The following is a 24852-nucleotide window of genomic DNA, read 5'->3' on the forward strand; positions in this document are numbered from 1 at the left end:
ATGGGCTTCAAATGGGCTTTAAAGGTGTCGTGTGTACAAACATGGGATTCTGATGTTAGTCCAGGTCTTGAGATCTCAAAATGTTGCTTACAGTCTTTCTCTTCTTTGAATACTCTGAAATTTGGATACCTGGCATTTTCAATACTGTGCTCAACTCTTCCTCTAGAGAAGGAACATTAGAAATAAACTGTTGGGTTGTTGTTTTTTTTAAAGGTTTCTTTCTTTCTTTAAGCTTGAATGCCTTTTTGAACCTTAAACCTGAAAGTTTCCTAGCCGGAGGCGTGATTTTTGCTTGGGACTACAACTCCCATCAGCCACAAGCAGCAGTATGGCTGCTGCTGATGGAACTTGTAGTCCAAAACATCTGCAAGACACCAGGTTGGGAGAAGTCAGTTTTATAGGATTTTGTCATCTTGCCTTCTGCTGTCCTGAGATCTTTGGATCTTTCCATAAGTTAGAGGGGGCTACACATGCATACAACTAGAGATCAGTTGCCAATTTTGCACCCTTCACTACTCCAATGGGGCTGTGGTGTGCGATGCTCTCAAAACCTCTTTCCTGTGTAAAAGCCAAACTGATTCAATTTCTGTCTCTTGGTTTCCTTATTTAGGTTAGCCCTGCTTTGTATGTTTCTGTCCCAAGCGGTGGAGTCGATACCCTTCCCCCCAGGTGAGCACCAGGTCTTTCTGTCAATGCGCTTGAGAATAAAACTAAAGAGGGAGGGTGTGGGTGGGTCGGCAAGTGTTTTTCATTCTTACCATCTCCTTTGTGGGGTGCAAATATCGGCTTCAATATTCAGCGTTTCTCAAACTTGGGTCCCCAGCTGTTGTTGGACTACAAAACCCATCACCGCTAGCTAGCAGAACCAGTGGTCAGGGATGATGGGACTTGTAGTCCAACAACAGCGGGGGACCCAAGTTTGAGAAACACAGGCTGTATTTTGGAGAAAGCTACTTCGGGCATCTCCCCAACAGAGTTTCTTGAACAGCACAGCTCCCTAATGCAACAATTGGCATTAGTCAGTGGAATTCAGTACCCTTTGATACTATTCTGTCAACCCATAGGCACTCGGATCTGCTGGTCTGCGACTGGATTCCTGTGTGTACAGCCTCGGGGGTAGTGTCTAAAGCAGAGATGAGAGACCTGCGGCCTTGTCAAAGTGGTCTGTGGGGGGTGGGGGGAGATCAGGATCCAGCCTACTGACCAGATCCAGAACTCCACTCCTAAAGTGGATGTGAAGGAGTGTGTTTGCCTGCTTGCTGGGGCAGAAGGACAGCTGGGATATAGTGTCTGTTGGCCTTTCCTTGATAGAGAAACATTTTCTTTCCTGGAAGGTGCTGCGCGGACAGAATGTCGGGGCCGTTATTTCTGGATATGGATGGACAAGGCTGCCTTGGGCCAGAATTTGTGGCATTACAGCGTCTTCAGTAAGTATTGTCACGGTGGCCGGAGTGGACTACTTCAGAGTAACGACGCTACGCAGCTCTGCATTTTATTCTTTTATTGGTGCTGCGTATTTACAGTGCTCAAGTCATTGCTATTTACACGGAGTGATGTGGTCAGTCGGTTTCAGAACCTCCTAATGGCTTTTGGCGCGTCTTTCTCCAACACAAAAGCTTTGGCAGACCCATCCTCTTGCCCCTCCTCTTCCTGCGTAATTCTGGAGTTGGGGGGATGGGTCTTCCCCCCTTGCTTGCCCCTTCCTGTCCCACCTGGGACCCTGGCTCCTCTACCTTGCCTGAGCCTCGGACACGACTTCCTGCTTCCCCACTGGAATCGGAACTCTCCCTGCTTTCCCCTTTGCTCGGGGACGGGCTTGAACTCAGGAGGGGAGGGACTTCGCGATATCCCCTGTCCCTCACATCCACCCCCCTCCCAAGCTCTCCTTCACCCCTCCCCAGGCCCCCCCCATGTGTCGGTGACGACTGGAAGCCTAAGAACTCAGTGCTCTCCGAGCCCGTTGGTGTGAACACCTCCCCCCAGTCCTGCGAGCCCCCCCCTTCCGCCTGGGAGGACGGGAATCCCAAAAAGTCCGTGGCTTCAGAGCTGGTGGGGGTAAAAACGTTCTGCCAATCTGCTCCTTCCTCTGACTGGGTGGATCTCGGTGACACCCATACCTCATCCTCTGGTTCCCCAAACTCCGCTTCCCAGCGCCATGGTGAGCTGCTCTCCCGTGCCTCCTCCTCCTCCCCCTCCCTCTCTGGGAAAGATCTGAGGTCGCGCCCGTAATTGGCCTTAAAGGGCGACACCCCTGTGGAGACGTGCACTGCATTGTTGTCGGCAAATTCTGCTAGAGGCAGGCGATCCACCCAGTCCGTTTGCCTCTGGCTGACGTAGCATCTCAGGTACTGCTGCAGAATGGCGTTGACCCTCTCCGCTTGTCCGTTGGTCTGCGGGTGTCTAGCCGTCGACAAGCTGACCTCCACCTGCAGGAGGTTCATGAGCCGCCGCCAGAACCTGGAAACAAATTGGCGGCCACGATCCGAAATAACCCTTAAAGGTAATCCATGCAGTCTGAAAACGTGATCAACAAACAGTTTGGCTGTCTCTTCTGCAGAGACTGCCCTGGCACACGGTATAAAGTGGCACATTTTGGACATGAGGTCCACCACCACCAACACTGCGGTCTTGCCCCTGGACGACGGCAGGTCTGTGATGAAGTCCATGGACACTACTTCCCACGGCCTGTGTGGCGTGGCTAAGGGCTCCAGCAACCCTGGTGGCGCTGCTCTGACCACCTTTGCCCGCTGGCAGGTGTCACAGCCCCGTACATAGTCTCGAACATCTTCCCTCACCCCTGGCCACCAGAAGTGTCTCATGACTAGGTGAGTGGTCTTGTCCCTTCCAAAATGCCCCGCCGTTGGGTTGTCGTGCATCTGTTTGAGGACCGTACGTCTGAGCTGGGTGGTGGGCAGGTACAGTGCACCCTTGTAGAAAAGCAGCCCTCTGCGTTCTGCAAAGTCTTTTGCCTGCTCCCTCCCCCCTCTCAGTTCTCTGAAGATGCGGTTGGCAAATTCATCCGCTGCCGTCAGTGCTGTGAGTTCTGCCTCGCTCACCACTGCTGCTCCGCAGGACCATGCCGACGGGGGGAAAATGTGCCTTGGGGCTGGTGGCGCCTCCTCCTCCATGTACTCTGGCTTGCGGGAGAGGGCATCCGCCCTGACGTTCTGCTCTCCCGGGATGTAGTGTATGGAGAAGTTGAAGTTCGAGAAGAACTCTGCCCACCGTATCTGCCGCTGGTTGAGCACCCTGGCAGTTCTCCAGAACTCCAGGTTCTTGTGGTCTGTGCACACCTGGATGGGGTGCTTGGCGCCCACCAGGAAGTGTCTCCAGTGCTGGAACGCCGCGTGGATCGCCAGAAGTTCCCGATCAAAAACTGTGTAGTTCCGCTCTGGCTGGGTCAACTTCCTGGAGAAGAAGGCACAGGGTCTCCACTCTCTGTTGGCGTCCAGTTGCAACAAAATGGCGCCCACAGCTTTATCAGAGGCATCTGTCTCAATGCGTAGGGGCGCGTCCTGAACCACGTGGAACAGGTTCTGGTCTGAGGCGAACACCCTCTTGAGGCTTTCGAACGCTGCTTGCGCCTCTGGTGTCCACCGGAACTTCTGCTTGCCTCTCAGGCAGTCAGTGATGGGAGCCGTAACTCGAGAGAAGTTCTTGATGAACTTCCTGTAGAAGTTGGCGAAGCCTAGTAGGCGTTGGGCATCTTTGCGCGTCCTGGGGCTGTGCCAGTCCAGGATGGCCTGCACCTTGTCCTTGTCCATCGCTAGCCCCTTGTCTGACAGCTTGTAGCCCAGGAAGTCCACCTCCTTGGTGTGAAACTTGCACTTCTCCAGCTTCACATACAGGTGGTTCTCCTTCAGGCGCTGTAACACCTCCCTGACGTCCTTCACGTGCTGCACTGGGTCGTTGGAGTAAATAAGGATGTCATCCAGAAAGACCAAGCATTTCCTGAAGAGGAGGGACCCCAGGACGTGGTGCATGAAGGCCTGGAAGCATGCTGAGCCCCCTTGCAACCCGAAGGGCATCACCAGATATTCAAAAGAGCCCAGCGGCGTGAACATCGTGGTCTTCCACTCATCGCCCTCCCGGATTCTGATCAAGTTGTACGCCCCCCTCAGGTCTAGCTTGGTGAAAATCTGGCCCCTGCGTGCCGCTGTCAGGAGATCATCCACTCTGGGCATGGGGAAAGCCACTGGTTCTGTCACCGAATTCAGCCGTCTAAAATCCACCACCAGGCAGCGCTGTTGCGTGTCTTTCTTGTCCACCCAGAAGACCGGGCTGCCCCCTGCTGCCTTGCTTTCTCTGATGAACCCCCGCTTGAGGTTCTTGTCGATGAAAGCGCGCAGATCCTCCAGTTCCTGGTCTGACATGGCGTACAGCTTGGCTGGGGGTATAGTTGCCCCTGGCACCAGGTTGATCTGGCAGTCAAAAGGCCTGTGTGGGGGCAGGTGGTCGGACTCCGCTTCGCTGAAGACCTCCTGCAGGTCCCAGTACGGTTTGGGTATCGCTTCACCCCCTTTGACGTGCATGGTGGCCACCGTGGCTATCGGAGGCCCCTCCCCTGGTTGGTGCTGCATGCAATGTTCTAGGCAAAAGTCCGATCCAAATGTGATGCATCTCTGATGCCAACTTATGGAGGGGTCGTGGCGCGCCAGCCAGCTCATGCCCAAAACTATGGGGGGGTCTGAGATGGTGGTGACGTTGAATGCCAGTGTCTCTGAGTGCCTTCCAACCGTCATTCTCATGGGGGGGGTTTGATGAGTGATGGCCCCTCCCAGCAGCTCTCTGCCGTCAATGGTTGCCACGTGCAGAGGAAAATCCAGCTGCAGAAGCTGGATCTGGTGCTCTTCTGCAAAGTTTCTCGAGAAGAAGTTCGCTGACGCCCCACTGTCAATTAGGGCGAGGACTGTAAGGGGATAGCCATTTGGAAGCGTGAGCGTCACTTCTAGAACCACTCCTGCTCTGGGAGGGGTGGGCTGGCTCTGCTCCTCTCTGTGCGGGTGGGTGGGCTGGGGCTGTTGTCTGCTGACTGTGCCTGGCTGCTGCCCCTTGTCTCCTGCAGCCAGGCTTTCCCGTTTCCCTGCTGTGGTGCTGCGTCAGTGGGGGAGGGCACAACCGTTCCCGCCTTTCCTTGCCACTCCCTGCGATGTGGGCAGTCTCTGACGAGATGCTGGGGGGAGTTGCAGAGAAAGCAATTCCCACCCCTTCCCTCCTTGCGTCTTGGCGCCGCTGGGGTTTGAAAAGCGCGCGCGCGCTATCAATCTGCATGGGTTCCTGGTCCTGACTGGCCCCAGGCGTGGCTTGAAAGGGTTGTTGGGGGAGTGGCTTCTCCTGCGACCGTGGGAACCAAGCCCGCTTTGCGCGCGTTGCTTGCTTGTCGCTCCACCGGGATTCCTGTCTCACCCCCACCGCCAGAGCCGCTTTGCTCAGCTGATCCATATTACTGGGCTTTGGACCTCTCGAGAGCTCATCCTTCACCTCCTCATGCAACCCCAAGTAGAACGCCGCTTGCATTGGGGGGGACCCCAGTTCCCACCCCAATCTGTGCACCAGCATGGTGAATTTCGCCCAATACGCGCGAACTGTCATATTTCCTTGGCGTAAATTATGAAGTTCCTCCTTAGTCTGGTCCATATGACTATCGGACGAATACATCGTTTTCAAACCTTCTAGAAATAGTTTGACATTCTTCATGCAAGGATTCCTTGTTGCAATTAACGGTCTTAGCCACTCCCTGGCTGCCCCGGTAAGGTGCTCCACAATAAACGCTACTCTGTGCTCATCATCAGGGAACTCATCGTGGTGCAGCTCAAGAGCATACACAATCTCAGTCTCAAAGCCCTGAAATTCCTTCGGGTCTCCATTGAACTTGCTAACTAGGGTCCCAGCTCTCCTTCCTGGCAGCACTTGGACTTGGGGTGCCCCTCCCGCCTTGTTTTTCTCTGCATCCAGCTTGTTTTGGAGGTCTACCGCCACCGCCCTTAATTGCTGCTCTTTTTCCTGAAGCTCTCTCACCTGTTCCGCAAGTTGTAGCCGGTCGTCCTGGACCTTCTTAGTCTCTTCTTTAGCTGCCTTCAATTCTCCCTGCGCCTGCAGCGACAGCTGCTGCAGTTCTAGCTGGGCTTGCTCAGCGATCTGCCGCCACTTCTCCGCCTCTGACACGCTCATCCCGGCAACTCCAAAGTAGCCCAAAAATGATTAGGAGGTTGCTGTCACGGTGGCCGGAGTGGACTACTTCAGAGTAACGACGCTACGCAGCTCTGCATTTTATTCTTTTATTGGTGCTGCGTATTTACAGTGCTCAAGTCATTGCTATTTACACGGAGTGATGTGGTCAGTCGGTTTCAGAACCTCCTAATGGCTTTTGGCGCGTCTTTCTCCAACACAAAAGCTTTGGCAGACCCATCCTCTTGCCCCTCCTCTTCCTGCGTAATTCTGGAGTTGGGGGGATGGGTCTTCCCCCCTTGCTTGCCCCTTCCTGTCCCACCTGGGACCCTGGCTCCTCTACCTTGCCTGAGCCTCGGACACGACTTCCTGCTTCCCCACTGGAATCGGAACTCTCCCTGCTTTCCCCTTTGCTCGGGGACGGGCTTGAACTCAGGAGGGGAGGGACTTCGCGATATCCCCTGTCCCTCACAAGTATGGAGTGTTTATCTTGAAAGGGAGAAGTGGTAGGCAGCCGTCCCTTGATATCCTGCCCTCGGGTCCTTTAGACTACAATTGCCATCAGCCTGAGCCAGCATGGGCTGTTGGGAGTTGTAGTCCAAAACATCTGGAGTGAATATCAGGGAAGGCTGTGGTCAAAGGTTCACTCCTGATCCCAGGCACACAGAGGCTGGCTGTGATTTCCCTGTGGTAGGAAAGGAGTTGTCTGCGCATGCTCAGAGGCACTCTTTACTTTCCCCCCAAGCTAACTAGTGGCTGAAACTGAACCCTGGAAATCACAAGTAAGTGGTATCTTGGGGTACTAGAGTAACTTCTGTCATATGGAATCAGCCCCCCACCCCCCGCCCCGTGGATTGCCAAGAGACTGAATCGGGTGCTTGGCAGCTCAAGAAAAATGCTTTGATGGTGTTTCCTGCTTGGCAGGGAGTTGGCAGGGATGCTTGGCAGGAATGCTTTGATGGTGTTTCCTGCTTGGCAGGGGGTTGGACTGGATGGCCCTTGTGGTCTCTTCCAACTCTATGATTCTATGATTCTATGAAAAGGAAATACTGTCAGTGCAAATTTTCTTGCTGAAAACAGTTTCAACTGGGGCTTGGGAACCTCAGGCTCAGGGAATTGGATGTGGCTCCCTGGGCATCTCTGCCTGGCCCTTGGGACTCTCCCCAAACCCCCTCCCCTCTGTTGTCCCTCCTTGAGTGTTTATTGCCTGGCTGGGGCGTGTTGCTGAATTCTGACAATGCCTCTTGCCTGCCTGGATGGAGCATAGAGAAGTGTGTGTGTGTGTGTGTGTGTGTGTGTGTGTGTGTGTGTGTAGAAATTCACCTACCATTCAGAGCTAAAATGTGCATTCTTTTTTCCATCCACCCAGTACGTTTCTGAGCACAATTCAAAGTGTTGGTGCTTACCTTTAAAGACCTAAATGGCCTCGGTCCAGTATACCTGAAGGAGCGTCTCCACCTCCATCATTCTGCCCGGACACTGAGGTCCAGCACCAAGGGCCTTCTAGCAGTTCCCTCGTTGCGAGATGCCAAGTTGCAGGGAACTAGGTAGAGGGCCTTCTCGGTGGTGGCGCCTGCCCTGTGGAACGCCCTCCCAACAGATGTCAAAGAGGAAAACAACTACCAGACTTTTAGAAGACATCTGAAGGCAGCCCTGTTCAGGGAGGCTTTTAATGTTTAATAGATTATTGTGTTTTATTTTTCTGTTGGAAGTCGCCCAGAGTGGCTGGGGAAACCCAGCCAGATGGGCGGGGTATAAATAATAAATTATTATTATTATTATTATTATTATACCTCTGGCCCTGCCCACCTCTCGCATGTGGCCCCTGGAAGCTGCCCTCAGACTCAAAAAGTTTACCCATCCCTGTTGGATGCCTGAAACAGGATACTCTGTTCATGCATCGCTGCTGAGGCGAGTAATCAAGATCCAGTTGCTTCAAAGAAAGTTGAGCATGATGCAGGGAGGTCTATTAGGAGGGTGTTTGTGTGTTGTGTGTGTGTCCTGATTTTTTTTACCTGATAGGATTAACCTGCTTCCTCTTGTCCATAGATGAGCAGAGACAGCGCATCCCCGTGACGGGCCATGTTGCCTCTCAGTGTGGCTTCACCAGTGGTACCGACTTGTATGGCAACCCTGAGATAAGAGTTTCCTTTCTGGCCTGCTCAGTCCGCAATTTGGTAAGTGGGTGGGTCCACTTTCTTGTCAATGTCGTCTTTTTAAACTTGTTTAAAAAGGAAAACGGCATGCTTAAATCTTTTATCTGCCCCTTGGGACTTTCCCCAGAGCACCGCCACAGATCAGCCCTATTTAAGGAGCATTCTTGCCTGGCTGAAATGTGCTTAAACTTTGCAATGTTTCTTCCTAGATGGAGGAACAAGTGTGTGGGTCTTTGGGGCCTACTGTGCAAAGGTAAAATTTACTTTTGTAACCAGCGCTTTTTTCATGGGGAACTCGCAGGAACTCGGTTCTGGCACTTCTCAGGTGGGTGCCATTGCCATTCTAAGAGAAAGGTGTTCATGTTGACTTTTCAACACCTCTTTCTCTAGAAAAATAGTACTGTTTGTAACACAGACATTTAATAACAATAAAAAACACCTGGCAGTGCCCACAATGGTGATAAAAAGTTCAAGAGTTTTAGGCCACATTCACACCATACAAGTTGATCACTAGAATACCACTTTAAATAGTCACGGTTTCACCCACAGAATTCCAAGAGTTGTAGTTCCCCACACAGAGCTACAATTCCCAGAGTTTCCTGTGAAGAGGTTTTGACTGTTAAACCACTTTGGGAATTGTAGTACTTTGAGGGGATGAGAGACGTTCCCTAACAACTCTCGGCATTCTTAACAAACTACAGCTCCCAGAATTCTTTGGTCATTTAAACCGTGGCCATTTAAAATGGTATCGGAGTGCTTTGAATGTTATGGTATGGATGCAGCCTAGGGCTAGGCGAATGCTACTGAGGGGACGAACTTGAAAAGTGGAGGAGAAAATGAGATTTCCTTTCTGTCCAGTTTGACCAGGAGTTCAGCCTTCAGCTCCAGGTGGAGGTAACCAGCCCAGCGAACTTGACGGCCACTTACGACGTCTTTATGAACTGCCCCCGTGGTGCCCCATGGAGCCCCCGCGAGATCGTCTGTGAGGAAAACTACATGGAGGTGAGTGGAGGTGGAAGGAAAACCTGCATCCTTTTAGCCTATCAAAGCATGTTTGGCAGGAACCCCAAAACGTAGGGGTGTCCTGGGGAGGTGGTGTCAGAAATGCACAGCGAGGCAACAAACGCCCCAACTGCCAGCAATCAGGAAAGAGAGATGGCATGAAAGGTGATGGAAGGACAGCCACTGGGACATTTAGAAGTTGTCTTAACAACATGCAAATCTATCTATTTTTTTACCTTGGCTATGCTGGGGATCTTTCTAGGAGAGAGGGGGGGGGAGAGAGAGGGAGAGAGGGAGAAAGGCAGGATCAGGTTAACAAATTAACCGATGAATTAATATTGAGTGAAGATCAGTTTTGAGTGGCAAGCTATTGAGCTGGCTCCCTTGCTCCTATCTATTTTTATTGATAGTTTTAAGTATTTCCAGGGCAAAGCTCTTGCATCAGGTAATTAGAGATGCAGTATATTGCATTTCAATAAAGAGTCATTTAAAACAGCTGCTTAAGCGCAATGCACAGGCTTGCAAGATACTGCTGTGAGCTTCCTGCTGCCATTTTAAGAAAAAGCATTTCAACCTAGAAAAAAAAAGGTTTCAAGACCTTTTTGAAAGACTGTAGCGAAGTAACTGTGCAAATCACTTGAGAGGAAGTTCATGCTCCTTAGTATGTACAGCCATTGTACAACTCACAGAGAACGAAACTGGATAGCTCTGTTGGTTACCATGATGCTAATAATGCCAAGTTTGCAGGTTTGATCCCCTTATGGGACAACTGCATGTTCTTGCACTGCAGGGGGCTGGACAAGCTGATTCTCAGACCCCCTTCCAACTCTACAATTCTATGAAAACTGGAATTGGTTGGCTCTTCTATCATTGGTTCTGGCTTCTCCTTTTCTTAGCCTCCCTGCTTTTTGCTCTACTTGTCCCAGTGGGCATCAGCAACCACTGAATATGGGGCCACCACTGAGAAGGTCTCGTCTCCTGCCTGCTAAGCTGCTGGATCTTGCAGTTGGGCTTATGGGCATGTCATAGCTATTCATAAAAGTGCAGGCCAGGGGATGTGTTAGCGAAGGCAATCTTTCAGATCTAGAGAAGAATGGTGCTGCCAAACCTCTTCCAAAACTGACCATCTCTGTCGTGGCTCTTGGAAACTGCACACTGAGAGCACTAGACTGGATGCTTTTATGGATCAACTCAGGGCTGTTGTTGCAGGTCTCCGTCCGACGGGCAGTCCCAGGAACAGCTAGCGAGGCTCTGAATGAAGACTGGATTGCAGTGTGGCCTGTGGTAAGGATTTTGAGGGACAAAGGGGGCAGCAGAAGATATTCTTGATAAGAGGGAAGCAGAAGGAGAAGGATCTCTTCAGGGACGTAAATAATGGGCCAGTGTTGTCCAGAGTCAGCCCTACCATTAAGACCAAGTGAGGTAGCTGCTCTTTCAGGCAGCAGATGCTGAGAGGCGGAGAATGTTTGCAAAGTATTGGAGGACAGAGCTGTGTGTGTGTGCCAGGCTGTTGGCCGTGCGCCCTCTAATCCAGCTCTGGTGCCCTCTGGGGCAGTGAATGGCTCTGCCCTTTTTGCAGCCCAGATGAGAACAGTCAACCATATTCAGCTTCTGTGGGGAGAGGGCACTATCTTATTTTCTGACTTGGGCACCAAAATGTCCTGCATTGGCTCTCTCCCATTGGGTATGAGGGGGACCCTTGAGACGTTGGACTACAAGTCCTATCATCCCTCACCATTGGTCAAGCTAGCTGGACCTCATGGGAGTTGTGGCTGGCACCCGTCTGCCTCGAGAGACAATGGAGTGCGCCTCTGGGGGTGAAGACAAACTGCTGCATTTGCAACACCAAAGTGACCTCGCTGGGTTACCTGCCCCAGCCTAGAGGCCCTGTGTGTCATTGGGCAGGCAAGTGGGTTTACTCCTGTGGCGAATTAGTGCTTGCTGAGAACTCGGTGCATTGGGACCATCCCTCCAATGATAGGCAGTTCTCCAGGAGGTGGAACTAGGCTGTGTTTAAAAACAAAAGAGGGATAACCGTTAGGGGAGTGTGGGGAGTGAGGAGGTTAGGTTTGGAGGGATGAAATGCTATATTAAGTCTGTGTCCTATAATGAGAGGAATGCGCTATAAGTTACCAGTGAAATCCATGTTCTCAAGTTAATAAATAAAGTTTTAAAATGTGCCAAAACGCTAATTGACTCCAGCAGTGTGTCAGTTCCTCCAGTTGTGTGGCTAAGAAGGGAACCAAGCTTCCCTGGGGTCAGGAAAGGAAGCTAGTTCAAAGTACTTCTGACATACTAAGGGCTGGTCGGTGAAGCCAAGAAAGCCACGAAATTGCCTGAGGGAAAGGCTAACCAGAGCAGAAGGGATCCATGAGAGGGAAACACCACTGGTGGTAAGGTGGTGAGGGGCTTTAGATAAAGTGCCCTGAGGTAGCCTAAAGCCAAGCCCTATCTTTTGTGAAACTGGAGGTTTTCATCCCGCTTTTTCTGAAAGAACAGTGGGAACTACAGTTAGAGTGTGGGTGTTAGAGACCCGTTGTCCCTTCACAACTCCAGTCTCTGTTCAAACTCTCCCCTCATGGGTTTGCCTTTTGTAGGCCCAAGGAGCTGTGAACCAGGTGTGGCAGGTGGCTTTCCACTATCAGAATGGCTCCCTGCAGAACATGATGGCCACCGAGGCACATGCCTTGGGCTACGGCGTCAACACCACGGCTACCCGCGTCCTTTTCCGCACTCCCTACGGCACCCAGCAGACCGAAGTCTCCCTGGTAAGGAGAAAGAGAGAGAGAACGTCTGTGTCTGTGTTGGGAAGGATTAATGGCTACCAACCATACGGCCTAACTATGGTGTGGTGCTCAGTGTTTGGTGCCAGGAGGGGGATGGCTTTCCTTAGTGAAAAGAACCAGACTAGCTCGGATACCATTGCCCTCTGGGGCACTGCAATGCACGTTCCTAGTTAAATAATTTCCCACTTAACTTGCATCAGCGGTGCACTCGCAAAAGAGTGCAGAAAGTACTCAAAAGCACTTTGTCCCGTCCCCCCAACAAAACGAAACAAGAACATCCGTTTAAAGAAGATTGGAAAGTGTTTATTGAATATATAGGAAATAACTGTATACAGCTGAAAACGCTGGCAGCATTAAGATAAATTCAACAGTTTTTGATGGGTGCAATAATGGAATAGTGAATGAATGAACAAATACTGAATCGTTTTTGTAAAATATGGCGGGACTTGCATGTAAAATGAAATATGGAAAGAGAAGGGAAGTCATTGATATCTTAAGGATGTAAAATGAGTATTTTAAATTCTAAAACAAAATTATATATATATATATATATATATATATATATATATATATATATATATATCATTTTGGGTTTTTTAAGTGAGTCCATACAATTATCAGATCTGGGCTGTAGAGCCTGTGGCCATCCAAAAGTTGCTGGACTACAACTCCCCTCATCCCTGGCTATTGGCTGTGCTTGCTGGGGCTGATGGGAGTTGCGGTTCAGCTGTGTCCATAGGGCTGCAGGTTCCCCAGCTGTGTTGCCAATTAAGAACTTGGCATCTGGAGGGCCAAGGGTTGTTTTAAACCATTTTGAATGTTGGGTTTTAATGCTGTAACCCACCCTGGGACTGGGGAATGAGGAAGATAATAATGACAAATGAAAAAGGTAAAGGGACCTCTGACCGTTAGGTCCAGTCACGGATGACTCTGGGGTTGCAGTGCTCATCTCGCTTTACTGGCCGAGGGAGCCGGTGTACAGCTTCCAGGTCATGTGGCCAGCATGACAAAGCCGCTTCTGGCGAACCAGAGCAGCACACGGAAACGCTGTTTACCTTCCCGCTGTAGTGGTACCTATTTATCTACTTGCACTTTGATGTGCTTTCGAACTGCTAGGTTGGCAGAAGCTGGGACCGTACAACAGGAGCCCACCCTGTTGCGGGGATTTGAACCACCGACCTTCTGATCGGCAAGCCCTAGGCTCTGTGGTTTAACCCACAGTGCCACCTGCGTCCCTTCAATGACAAATGAAGTCCTTCCCTAATGGTGTCGCTGCCTGCCTGGCCTGCTAGGTTTCAATGCTGGAGCTTTAACGTTACAGCCTTACTGTCAATTCCTTCTGCAGGTAGAGGGCCTGGAAGTGGAGGTGGCACGGGCCACAGTCTTTTACAAGCAGGCCTGGATGATCCTCATGGTAGACACTGCTCTTGCCTGTCCCATCAGTGAGTCTCTCTGCTTTTGCATTGCCTATGGCATTTAATGCTGGGGCTTAGTCAGGGGCTGGATCTGGCCTGCCAGGCCTTCCTACCTGGCTTTTGGGGGACTCTTTGCAGGTCATGCCCCTCTCACTAGCTGCCTCGTGTTTTTTTCCAGGATGGGAAGTATCCTTGAGCAGTGATGCCTCTTGTTTGCCTGCTACTATGAAAATAGATATGTGCCTGTAAACCTCTTTGTGTGTGTGTGTCTCAAAAAACACAGTTATACCTGTTGCTCCTCCTGAGTCCTGTCTCTGGCTCCCCCCCCCATGTGGCCCCCATAAGGCTATCCATGAGGGAATGCGACCCTTGGGCTGAAAGAAATTAACCAGCTCTGATTTAACGGATTAAAAATGACGGCACTCTTTTTCAATAGACTTGTCCCTGTTCTTAACGTCTGGCATCGATTCTGGAGAATTTACCTCTCCTTTACATCAAAAGATGGGTGCAATGGATACGGGGACAGTGAAATCCATTTGGATAGTAGAGCTGAAGGCTGTTGGGTGAGCTGTGTGAGCAAATTCCCCACAAGATCACACAGCCTGGAGGACTGACTATGCTAGCGATTTCCTCCAAGGCAAACTGATCTGAAGAAAGCAGGCTCAGACAGTGTTTCCTAAACTCAGGTCTCCAGCTGTTTTTGGACTACAACTCCCTAGCTAGCAGGACCAGTGGTCAGGGATGATGGGAATTGTAGTCCAAAAGCAACCGGAGATCTGAGTTTGGGAAACCCTGCTTTAAAGCATCATGCAGGGCTCTTTGGAAGCCCTATGGGGTGCTTTGAAGTCCCAGTTTTGGGGGACTTCTAAGCGTCCAATCACCTGACCTCACTGTGACACCAGGTGATTGAGAGGTCCCTCCCATCTGTCAAATTTGGCTCATGTCTTTGTCGAACCCTTCATGATGTGATGCAGTGCCAATAACAAGGGGAATCTTTGTCTCTTGCAGATCTCCCCGTTTTCACCACCACCACCTTAAGGTGGGGAACCCCCCGGATCTTGCCGTCCCTGGTGAGATTCCCACATCTCTATAGGGATGAAGCTGTTGAGATGGGCTTGGATGGGCGTGTGATTGACGCAGCCACCATCCTGACAAATGGATACAGCTTCCTGGCAGACACCAAATTCGTCAGCATCACAGTGCCCATTGGGGCCCCAGGAGGTCTCATGGAGGTCAGTATCTGCTGTGTTTTGCAAAGGGCTATAGCTCAGTGGCAGAGCGTCTGAAGGTCACAGGTTCAATCCCTGGCATCTCCCCTTTTGCAGAAGAAATAAACTTTTGAGAAATGGGAGAATTTATTATTATTATTGGCGCAGCCCTAGCTAATATTCTTCTAACGAAGGGAATCTGGCTGCTCTCCAAGGAAGACTTCTTTTTGCTCTTGCGCCGTTTCTTATACTTTCTGTCGCCAATAGAAAGTTTATCCTAATGTCTGGCAGAAATCTGTCCCTGCAGCTTTTTGCAAGACTATCTGCAGATGGTGAGGGGGGAGGTTAATAGACTCAAGGGTGGGTGGGTGGGATTAATGCCAGGGTTGCTTCTAAAGAAGCTTGGGGCAGTGAAGGAAGATAGGAAGTTAGGAAAGCAGGCTTATACAGAGCTGGTACGAGGTTCCATCTAGCTTAATACTGCTCCCACTGACTGGCAGCATCTTCTCTAGCGTTTCAAACAGGAGACATTTCCAGTCCTACCTGCCATTGGGGATTGAATCTGTGGCCTTTTACACAAAGAGCAGATCCTCTACCACTGACCTTCAACCCTTCCTCGCCAGCCAAAGAAGATGGGGGCGGGGATCTTTCTTCCCAAGCCACTCAAGTCCTGAGAGATCTTGCATTAACATTCCCCAGAGACCTGGCTGCAAGGCTTTTAGCATTCCTCCCCCCCCCCCACTTTTTGCTTCCAGAGCGACGTGATTGACAACCACTATGGCACCACCTACAGCGTAAAGCTGCTGTTGGACCGCAGGTGGCAGGGAGACGAGAGTGACCGGACACGCCACCGCAGCCTCAAGGCCATCCGCACACCGTTTGCTCCTCTTGTACCTGTGCTGGTTGACAGTAAGCTCAGGCCTTGTTGTTCCTTCCTCTAAGAGCTTGAAATATACCCCTGTCTAGGCAAGAGAAATCACATTTGCATCTGAAATCCTATTTGCGTCCTAGCAAGCTGAACGTTGGCTTAGTCCTTCTTTGCTTCCTGATCCTTTGCTTGTCCACTTTTTAGTGTGTCTTTTAAAAAAGCAGCACATAAAACGAATGCACCCATCCGTACTTAATGCAGTTTTAGAGGTCCCCTCCAGATGTCCTTTTTATTGTGCATTCGTGATGATCCGCACTCATGACAGCGCCGGGGCGGTTATACTCGAGCCCATGTTGTTCGCACCCGCAAAAGCCTGAGGGCAGACATGATGTTTGTAAGCCCTGCTCTGAAGCCCTGTGGGGTTGTAGTCAATGTTAGCCCTACTCGGGGTAAACCCATTGAAATGAATGGCTGTGGCTCAAATAGGCCCGTTAATTCCAGTGGGGCAACAAACACTACAACCCTATTGGTGGGGTAGGAGAGCTGAAAACAATGCCAGTATATTTCACAACGTGGATGCGGATGGCGCTGTGGGTTAAACCACAGAGCCTAGGGCTTGCCGATCAGAAGGTTGGCGGTTCGAATCCCCGCAACGGGGTGAGCTCCCATTGCTCAGTCCCTGCTCCTGCCAGCCTAGCAGTTCGAAAGCATGTCAAAGTGCAAGTAGATAAATAGGTACCGCTCTTGCGGGGAGGTGCTTAGTTTGGTCAGAATCGAGTGTACAGTTCTAGAGTTAACACTAAATACTTCTGGTAAAATAAAAAAATTTCCTTCAGTAGCACCTTAAAGACCAACTAAGTTTATATTTTGGTATGAGCTTTCGTGTGCATGCACACTTCTTCAGATACACACACGAAATGCACACGAAAGCTCATACCAAAATATAAACTTAGTTGGTCTTTAAGGTGCTACTGAAGGAATTTTTTTATTTTGCTTCGACTCAGACCAACACGGCTACCTACCTGTAACTACTTCTGGTAATTGAGCCACCATAGCTGCTGTGAAAATTTGTGTACCAGGGTTTATAGACTCATCTATCCCTGTACTATCTGAAACCCAAGGGGCACATTGGTTGCCAGATGTGAATTTTTTTTACAGCTCTCCTACCCTACAATATGTAGAATATTCAGGGAGGAAACCCCAATACTGAACATTGTGGTACAAAGAATGGGCCTTGGCAAGGTTTCCAGAATATTCCCAGCCAACATGGCGCCCATCCTGACTTCAACTCCTATTGGCTCTGAGGACTGGCCATGCTGATGGGAGTAAAACACATCTGAAGGAGCCATGTTAGCTACCATTGGTCATAGGCCCTTGCAAACTTCCATTCTCTTGAGGGAAGTGGAGCCATGGGGGACAATTTTGACCAGTGTTAGAAACCGAGATATGAAATCTAGGAGGTAAATGACACCTTAAACCTAGGTTATATGGGCACAACAATGGAATGTCTAGGTGCCCCTTTTTTTAAATAACAAGAATACAAAGCTGAAAATGAATGAACTGCAGCTAAAATACTGCGTTCATTTTTCACATGGTCTAGTCCAGGGGTCAGCAAACTTTTTCAGCAGGGGGCCGGTCGACTGTCCCTCAGACCTTGTGGGTGGCCGGACTATTTTTTTTGGGGGGGGGGGAAATGAACGAATTCATATGCCCCACAAATAACCCAGAGATGCATTTTAAATAAAAGGACACATTCTACTCATTTAAAAACACCAGGCAGGCCCCACAAATAACCCAGAGATGCATTTTAAATAGAAGGACCTTCTACTCATGTAAAAACATGCTGATTCCTGGACCGTCCACGGGCCGGATTTAGAAGGCGATTGGGCCGCATCCGGCCCCCAGGCCTTAGTTTGGGGATCCCTGGTCTAGTCCGTCCCCTGACCACCCCTCCTGATACTATTAAAAGGGTCTCTTCTCCAGTCTTCAGAAAGTAGCTGGAAGTGGGGAGGCAGAAAAAGGTCCTCCTTTCCTTCCACTCTGCAGTTTTAATCTGAAATCTCAGGCACAGCACTGCGCCCAGAGCCCAGAAACTGCTCTTGCGAATGAGATTCCCTGTCGCAAAATGCGCCTAGGAGAATGGGAGTTTTGAAGGCTGCTTTTGTCTCTGCCTTAGCTGACGCCATCTACTATCCAATGCACCATCTCTCTTCCAGACACAGTCGCTGAGAGAGGTTACTTTGACATCAGCCTAGGCAACTTCCTCCCAGACTTGGCGCTGGTCACCATCGCGGTTGGCGGCAAGCCCTTAACGCCCGCGGAGCTCAAAGGGCGTGGTTTCGGCCTGGGTGAAGCCCCCAACCCCAACAACACGAGGGTCTTCATCCTGCAGGTCCCTTTCACTGACTCTCTGGTGGAGCAGGAGGTAGGGGCCTAACTTGCGATCAGCTTTGAAGGACTGTTTCTGTTGCACAGGCACCTGGGGTCGGGGCGGAGTGTAGTTTTCAGAGGCCGTGATAAGAGACTAGTCCTCCTTGCTGCATAGTAGAGCTTGAGCAGGGAAATTATGGTCTTGTGAAACAGAAAGACTAGAATGTGTCTGCTTGCTGGGCTTTTGAGGCAAGGCGTAGAAGTTCTTCCATGCAGGGAAGGTAGTCAAGGACCTGTTTACATTTACTCTGGGCTCTTGTCCTTTAGCATTTTCCTTCTGAGCAATCTTGATGAAGGTAAACTTTGCCTTGGCATAGCTGCTTATTTTCTAATACCCCCACCTGTCCTCTATCCAGGAAAGCAGAATTTTAAGTACGGGATATTCCAGCCAGACAAAAGCCCTTGGTGTGTAAGACCTGTGAAGGATGTGGCATGGGGATTGCTGAGGGCCACTTTTGGCCCCTGAGGACCCTTTTTCTAGAATATCTTATATTTCTTACTTCTCCATCACACAAGCAAACAAGAGACCTTCCCAATTGTAATTTGGCTATCCGTAACCATAGCAGGTAAAACCACTATTTTTAAAAAGAAGTTAAACCAACTATATTATATTTACAAGTTGGGTTATGGGCCAATGACCGGTTTAAACAAACATGTATTTGCCTGGTAGCAGAAGACATGGGGAAAGGCTGAAGTCAGTGGCGGAGTAACTGTTTTTCATGTAGAAGGTCCCTGGTTCGAATTCTGGCATCTCCAGGTAGGGCCCTCCCTGAAACCCTTGAGAGCTACTGCCAGTCAGTGTAGACAGTATTGAGCTAGATGGGACCATGGTGTGACTCAGTATAAGGCGACTTCCTATGACTGAGCTGGCAAAGCCTCTCATGGCAAGGAGTTTCAGACCCTCAGAATAGCCACTGAGAGGGTCCTCTCTTGAGTTCCTGCCAAATGAGCCTTAGATGTTGGTGGGAGAGGCAATATTGTTATTTATTAAAAAGAAGGCTTTCTCCCAAGCAGCTTAAACCCAGGCAGGCTCCTATAGGAGAACATGGTCTTTTGAATAACCTGTTCTCAAATTGTGTTTGTAGAGCTCACAACCCACACTCTGAATCGTGTGTGGGAACTGGCCAGTAGTTGGTGAGGCTACTGTAGCAAGCAAGTCACATACAGTTGTACCTAGGTTCCCGAACGCCCTGGGAGTTGAATGTTTTGGCTCCCAAACGATCAAAAACCGGAAGTGATTGTTCTGGTTTTCGAATGTTCTTTTGGAAGCCGCGCTTTGGAAATCAAACAGACTTCTGGAACGGATTCTGTTTGACTTCCGAGGTACGACCATACTCCCTATAAAACTAGTCCCGGTCAATATTTTGGCTGCATTGTTCTGTGCCACCTGAAGTTTCAGAACGCCCTTCGAAGGTGGCCCCATGTAGAGTGCATCACAGTTTTAAAAAATAGTGTCATGCTGATAATAAGCTGGATGGAGAGAATGATGGGAGATTCAAACTCGTAACATTTGGGGTGGAGGGGCTTCCAGCTTTCATTGTGCCGTGAACGGGCCCTTCTCTTCTCTAGTACCTGTATGACAACATCAGAAGATACACCCTGCGGTTAGAGTACACATTCAACCTGGTCCCAAAGGGCAAGCCGTTCACCTACCCTGGGGTAATTGAATGCGACGTCCCTGATGTTGGTGAGTCTACTTGAGTAGGGTGGGATTGGGATATGAAGTGTCTGTCTTTCAAAGCATTTTAAAATATATATATGTGGGAAGAAATGCAGTGTTGCTCAGTCAATCCAGTATGATTGCCTATCAAGTGTAAATTATATCTGTAGAGATATTCTTAGAAATCAGCAATAGTTCGGAAAGATTTGGACTGCGTACGCACCATATGTCTGAAGCACATTTCAAGCATGTGGTTTCCTCCCAAAAAGTATTTGGAACTGTAGCTCACCCTCTCCCAGAACTACGTTTCCCAGCACCCTTAAGGAACTACAGTTCCCAGGATTTTATGAGGGAGCCTTTAAATGTATAGTGACAGCCTTGTTCCCTCCTAGGAAACCTTTTTGTTTTTAAGTTTGTGCTTATCATCTGTATGTTTTAAGTCCTTGACTTAAGAATAGGGGCCTCTGGCCTCCTCACTTTGCAGAACTGCTCTTAAGTTATTTCATGCAGGTGTGCCCAAAAAATGCACAACATAATTGCAAGCATTATACAGTGGACGCTCGGGTTGCGAACGTGATCCATGCGGGAGGCACGTTCGCAACCTGCAGTGCCGCATATGCGCACGCGCAGGTCACGATTCGGCGCTTCTGTGCATGCGCAAAGTGCGATTTAGCGATTCTGCGCATGCACGAGCGCTGAAACCCGGAAGTACCATAACCTGTTCTGGTACTTCTGGGTTCAGCACAGTGCGCAACCCGAAAATGCGCAACCTGAAGCATCTGTAACCCAAGGTATGACTGTAATAGATTAGGGTTACCCAACATGGTGCTCTCTAGATTTTGGACACTCCTCGGCCGGCATGAATGATGGTCAGGAACCACGAGAGCTGGCGTTGACAGCGTGTTGAGGGCGTCCATGTTGCGTATCGCTGAAAGAGACCACAAAGATTCCTAATGAAATGTATTAAAATTAAGTCTGGAATCTCTGTGGAGAAAATTGCCTCTCTTGCAAGTAAATCTCAGTTGTTGCAAAACTGCATGTTTTGAGAGAGGATGTGCCTTGTTAACGTCTTCTGTATACGTAGCAAGATATATTTGGTGATGGTCTCTTCCTCACCCACCATTCTTCAGTTCTTCCGACCTTCGAGGGCTTCTGTGAGACGGGGAGGATTGGACTGGTAATGACCCGCGGAAACTTGGATCACTACTGGGTCCCGTACGTGGGGAATTTGCAGCTGACAAACGAATTGGCCGCATCGCAGAACTACACTGTGCAGGATGACGGCAGCTCCTACTACCTCTCAGTGCCCTTTTTGGCATCTGGCTTGGTGTACGAGGTAGGCCTGAGTTGGGGAAGGCTCCTGCCACCACTTTTGGCCTTGAGTTGACGCAGGAGCCGACCCGATCAGGTATGTGTGATGTGAGTTTGTGTGTGTGTTGCCACAGGATATTTCCCTCCAAGGACTAACTGCCCGACTCGACTTCACCCTGAGGGATAACAAGACGTCGGCGACACTGATAGCGTTCCCCGTTGGTTGTATTTTCCCCACCGGAAAACTGCTTGGTAAGGAATTTGGCATGACTGTTCTGTTTTGTGTGGAGTAAGACTTGTTTGGCAACCTATTTCAACTCAAGGCGCACATTCCCTGATGGAAGGGGTGGGTGGGCTTGTAGCAGGCAGGGCCAGGGGCAAAAGTGGAGAGATTTCTTGTAGAATATGACGAACGATAATTTTGGAGACGGATCTTAGCTTGGTAGAGTATCTGCTCTGTATGCAGCTGGGGCAGGAAGCGGGGTTCTGCCCCTCAGAATGTTCCCCAGAAAGCTCAACAACTTTGGCTGACCCATCTCTAACCCATGCTTGGTAAAAGGGTGCCCTGTGTGAGGCCAGTCCTCATGTCACCTTCTCAAAGCCAGGTAAAGGAAGTGTTGGGCTTTGAGAAGGAGGCACGAGGCTCTGGCAGGGTCCTAGAGCCCTTCTTCCTCCAGCCCAAAGCTGGGCAAGTGATAACTAGGCTTTGAGGAGAAGACAGGAGGACTCTAGGACCCTGTTTGAGCCCTCACGCCTCCTCGCCAAAGCCCAACACATACTAGGCTTTGGGAAGCATGTGGGAAGGCACCCGCTTGTCCGTTGTGCAGGGGAACCGGTCATGCTACCCAAAATCTGCCTCTGTGTGCAGAAGGCACCAAGGTTCAAGCCCCGACGTCTCCAGGCAGGGCCAGGAGAGCCTCCTGCCTGAAACTCTGGGGAGCTGCTGCCAGTCAGTGTTGACAATGCTAAGTCAGATGGACCCAATGGTCTGATTCAGTCAAAGGCAGCCTGCTGTGTTTTCTCTTTCTTCCTGCAGTGTGCCTCCCCAATGGAACCATAATGGCCACGGTCCTCGGCCTGGACACAAAGCCAGCTTTGGACCCCAGGAAAACCCACCTACGGGACAAGAATTGTGGGCCAGTGGCTGCTGATGAGTCCAAGGCCCTCTTCTCTTTCCCAGTGGCTTCTTGCGGCACCACAAGGAGGGTAGGTAGCTCTCAGGACAGGGAGCACCCATGCTACCAGCTCCTGACAGAACTGTACAGCTTTGGGCAAATGCTGAAGACACACTTCTTTACCTGGGCTGGGGACACTTGAGATGTGTGTTTTCAAGACCAACCCTATTCTTGTCACTGTAATCTGTATAAACTGCTTTCAATTCTGAATTTTAAATTTGTAACCTGCCCTGGGACCCACTGGTGGAGGGCGAGTAATAAATTAAGTAGCAAAATAGTATTTAGTAATAATTTAGCAGTAAAAGTATTAGCAGTATTATTAATAACTGTTGGGGCAGCTTCTCTAGCACCTTCTTTGGGGCTGCTAAAGGCCTGCATTCCCCTGAGGGGTAGCAGAAGCAAAGGAGCCACAGGCCAAGGAAAACACATTGGCTCCCATTTGGCCTGCGAGGACTCTCGTCATTCTTTGTTTTGTCGAGTGGTTTTAGTGTAAACCACCTTGGCTGGCGGAAAGGTGGCATAAGAGTTCAATAAATAAATGGAAGTATTTATCTACAGTCAGGCGTGAAGAGGCCAGGGTGTAAAGAGGTGTGTCTTCAGGTGGAAGCAACATAATGAAGGGGCCACACACACCTCTGTAAGAGAGACAATTCTGCAACTGGGGGGCTGCCCCATCACAGACAATGCCCCCTCCCCCAATTACGGAGCCTCCCCACCCCCTTGCACTGAATTTCTTCTCCACCCTTCAGTTTGACGGTAGCTACTTGGTGTATGAGAACGAAGTGACCTTCAGGAGAGAGTTGATTCCGGAAGCAAGTCCAGTTATAACAAGGGACTCCCAGTACAGGTGAGGCGGCTCTGTAGTTAAAATGTTCCAGGAGAGATGCTGTCCTTTTCTTCGTCTTCTGGTGGTGCTGGAATGGACCACATGGCTTGTGTAAGACTACAGGTCTGGCTTTTCTCTCCAGGCTGACCCTGCGCTGCCGTTACCCCCTCAATGAGGTGCTCCGGGTGTGGGCCCGCCAACTGCAGGGAGGGCAGGGAACACCTCGACCCTACGCTCTTGAAGCCAAAGGTAAGCCGGTCACTCACACTGCTGGCATCTCCTTCCCAGATCAGGCATGCATACTGCCTATCCGGGAGAAGTTTTTCTCCCTTGTAATGCAAGAACCTCGGTGGCATCCCAGCGAATGCAAATTCGTGGAGGGATGTGGCTGCCTATTTGCTACTCGCTACAAAGGCTGTGTCCGGCCTCCACTGTCAGAGTGACTCAGAAGTTCTGAAAACCCGTTGCTGGGAATTGCAGTTGGGGAGAATGTTGCTGTGCTCACATCCTGCTTTTGGGGCTTCCTGTGGGCACCTGGGTGGCCTCTGTGAGAACAGGATGCTTGGTATATAGTATGATGAACTCACGAGCAGGATTTCAGCAATGAGCCAAGGAAGTAACTGGATTATAATACTGTGGTTATGATTTAATAGACAGAAAGGTGCGGCAGAAGAAGAGAAACAACAACGCCATGGAAAACAGGGTGGGAAGTCGACAAAAATGAAAGTTGAAATTGCTTTGATTGTACATGTTGAAACTTAATAAAATGTAATTGGAAAAGAGAACAAGATGCTTGACTAGATGATGCCTTTGGCCAACTCCTAAGGGTTGAGGTACCTTCGCGCCCCCCAAAATATTTGAGAGGGCTGGGCCTCCCCAAAACTGATGGACACTGCCATTCAAATGGTGAGTGTGTGCTGTATCTTGTGATTATGTGGGAGGGTGGGGCTTACCCGCCCAGGCTGTCTTAACCATATCTGGCGCTCTGGTGCCAAGATCCCTCTGGCGCCCCCTGTGAGTGAGGCGGGCAGGAGGGGCGCGCAGGGAGCTGAGAGGCGCGGAGGAGGCAGCCTCAGGCTCGCGCTCCCTGCGCGCCTCCGGAAAGCAGCCTGAAGCCACTCAAAAACTGAGAGGCGCGGAGGAGGCAGCCCCAGGCTCCTGCTCCCTGCGCAAAGCTCTGGAGGCATGCGGGGAGCGCGAGCCTGGGGCCACCACGCTGCACCTCTCAGCTGTTCAGGCGGCCCCAGGCCAGTGCTCCCTGTGCGCCTCCGGAGAGCTGCCTGAAGCCGCTCAACAGCAGAGGCGCGCGGAGGCAGACACTAGCGTTCGGCACCCCTTGCCCGCCCCTGATGGCCAGGCGCCCTGGTGCCTTGCGCCACCCAGCCCGGACCTAGGGACAGCCCTGTACCTGCCCCCACATATTTTATTCAACTTGGCACCCCTGGACTTGAAAAGGGCCGTTTTCAGTTCCCAGAAATCTCCTCTGGAACAAAGATATAGGAAAACTTTTCTGCCTCCCCACTTCTTGAAAGCATGGCTTTTGCTCAAATATTGGTCCCATTTCTAAGGACCCCAAAGTGTTATGCTAGAACGTAATGTGGACTTAACACATCACATCTGTGGTGGTGGGTGTAGGAACAACTCTATTTTGTGTTCCTTTTGTGTAATGTTTGATTGCTTCCTAACAACTGGGGTGTGCCTGTCTTTCAGCGTATCAGCGGAAGAGGTCTGCAAATCAGATACCAGGCCGCTCGTCATCAGGTAAAGCCTCGACCATCATCTCAACCTGTGGAATGCCACTTTGACAGGAATAAGAATCTGGTCTTCACTGGCCCAGATATCACAGC

General features: G+C 50.3%; 1 protein-coding gene across 1 annotated transcript; it reads left to right on the forward strand.

Annotated features, from left to right (window-relative positions):
• LOC118095093 (uncharacterized) lies at window positions 1-24852 on the forward strand. The gene is made up of 18 exons (XM_060281332.1): window positions 1-146; window positions 611-669; window positions 1335-1427; window positions 8218-8345; window positions 9183-9326; window positions 10536-10610; window positions 11924-12094; window positions 13458-13554; window positions 14536-14759; window positions 15491-15644; window positions 17820-18028; window positions 19603-19720; window positions 20824-21029; window positions 21139-21256; window positions 22041-22210; window positions 22929-23026; window positions 23148-23254; window positions 24716-24852. Exons 1-18 carry the CDS (start codon window positions 1-3, stop codon window positions 24808-24810), a joined length of 2412 nt encoding a protein of 803 aa, XP_060137315.1. The 3' UTR covers window positions 24811-24852.

Source organism: Zootoca vivipara, chromosome 13 (genome assembly GCF_963506605.1).
Source record: "Zootoca vivipara chromosome 13, rZooViv1.1, whole genome shotgun sequence".
NCBI classification, from domain to species: domain Eukaryota; kingdom Metazoa; phylum Chordata; class Lepidosauria; order Squamata; family Lacertidae; genus Zootoca; species Zootoca vivipara.

Bases quoted from the DNA above. Each gene is read 5' to 3' on its own strand.
- LOC118095093 (XM_060281332.1), top strand. From the start codon at position 1: ATGGGCTTCAAATGGGCTTTAAAGGTGTCGTGTGTACAAACATGGGAT. The intron at 14,760-15,490 runs GTCAGTATCTGC...TTTTGCTTCCAG, and splicing joins CCCCAGGAGGTCTCATGGAG to AGCGACGTGATTGACAACCA. The intron at 15,645-17,819 runs GTAAGCTCAGGC...TCTCTCTTCCAG, and splicing joins TGTACCTGTGCTGGTTGACA to ACACAGTCGCTGAGAGAGGT.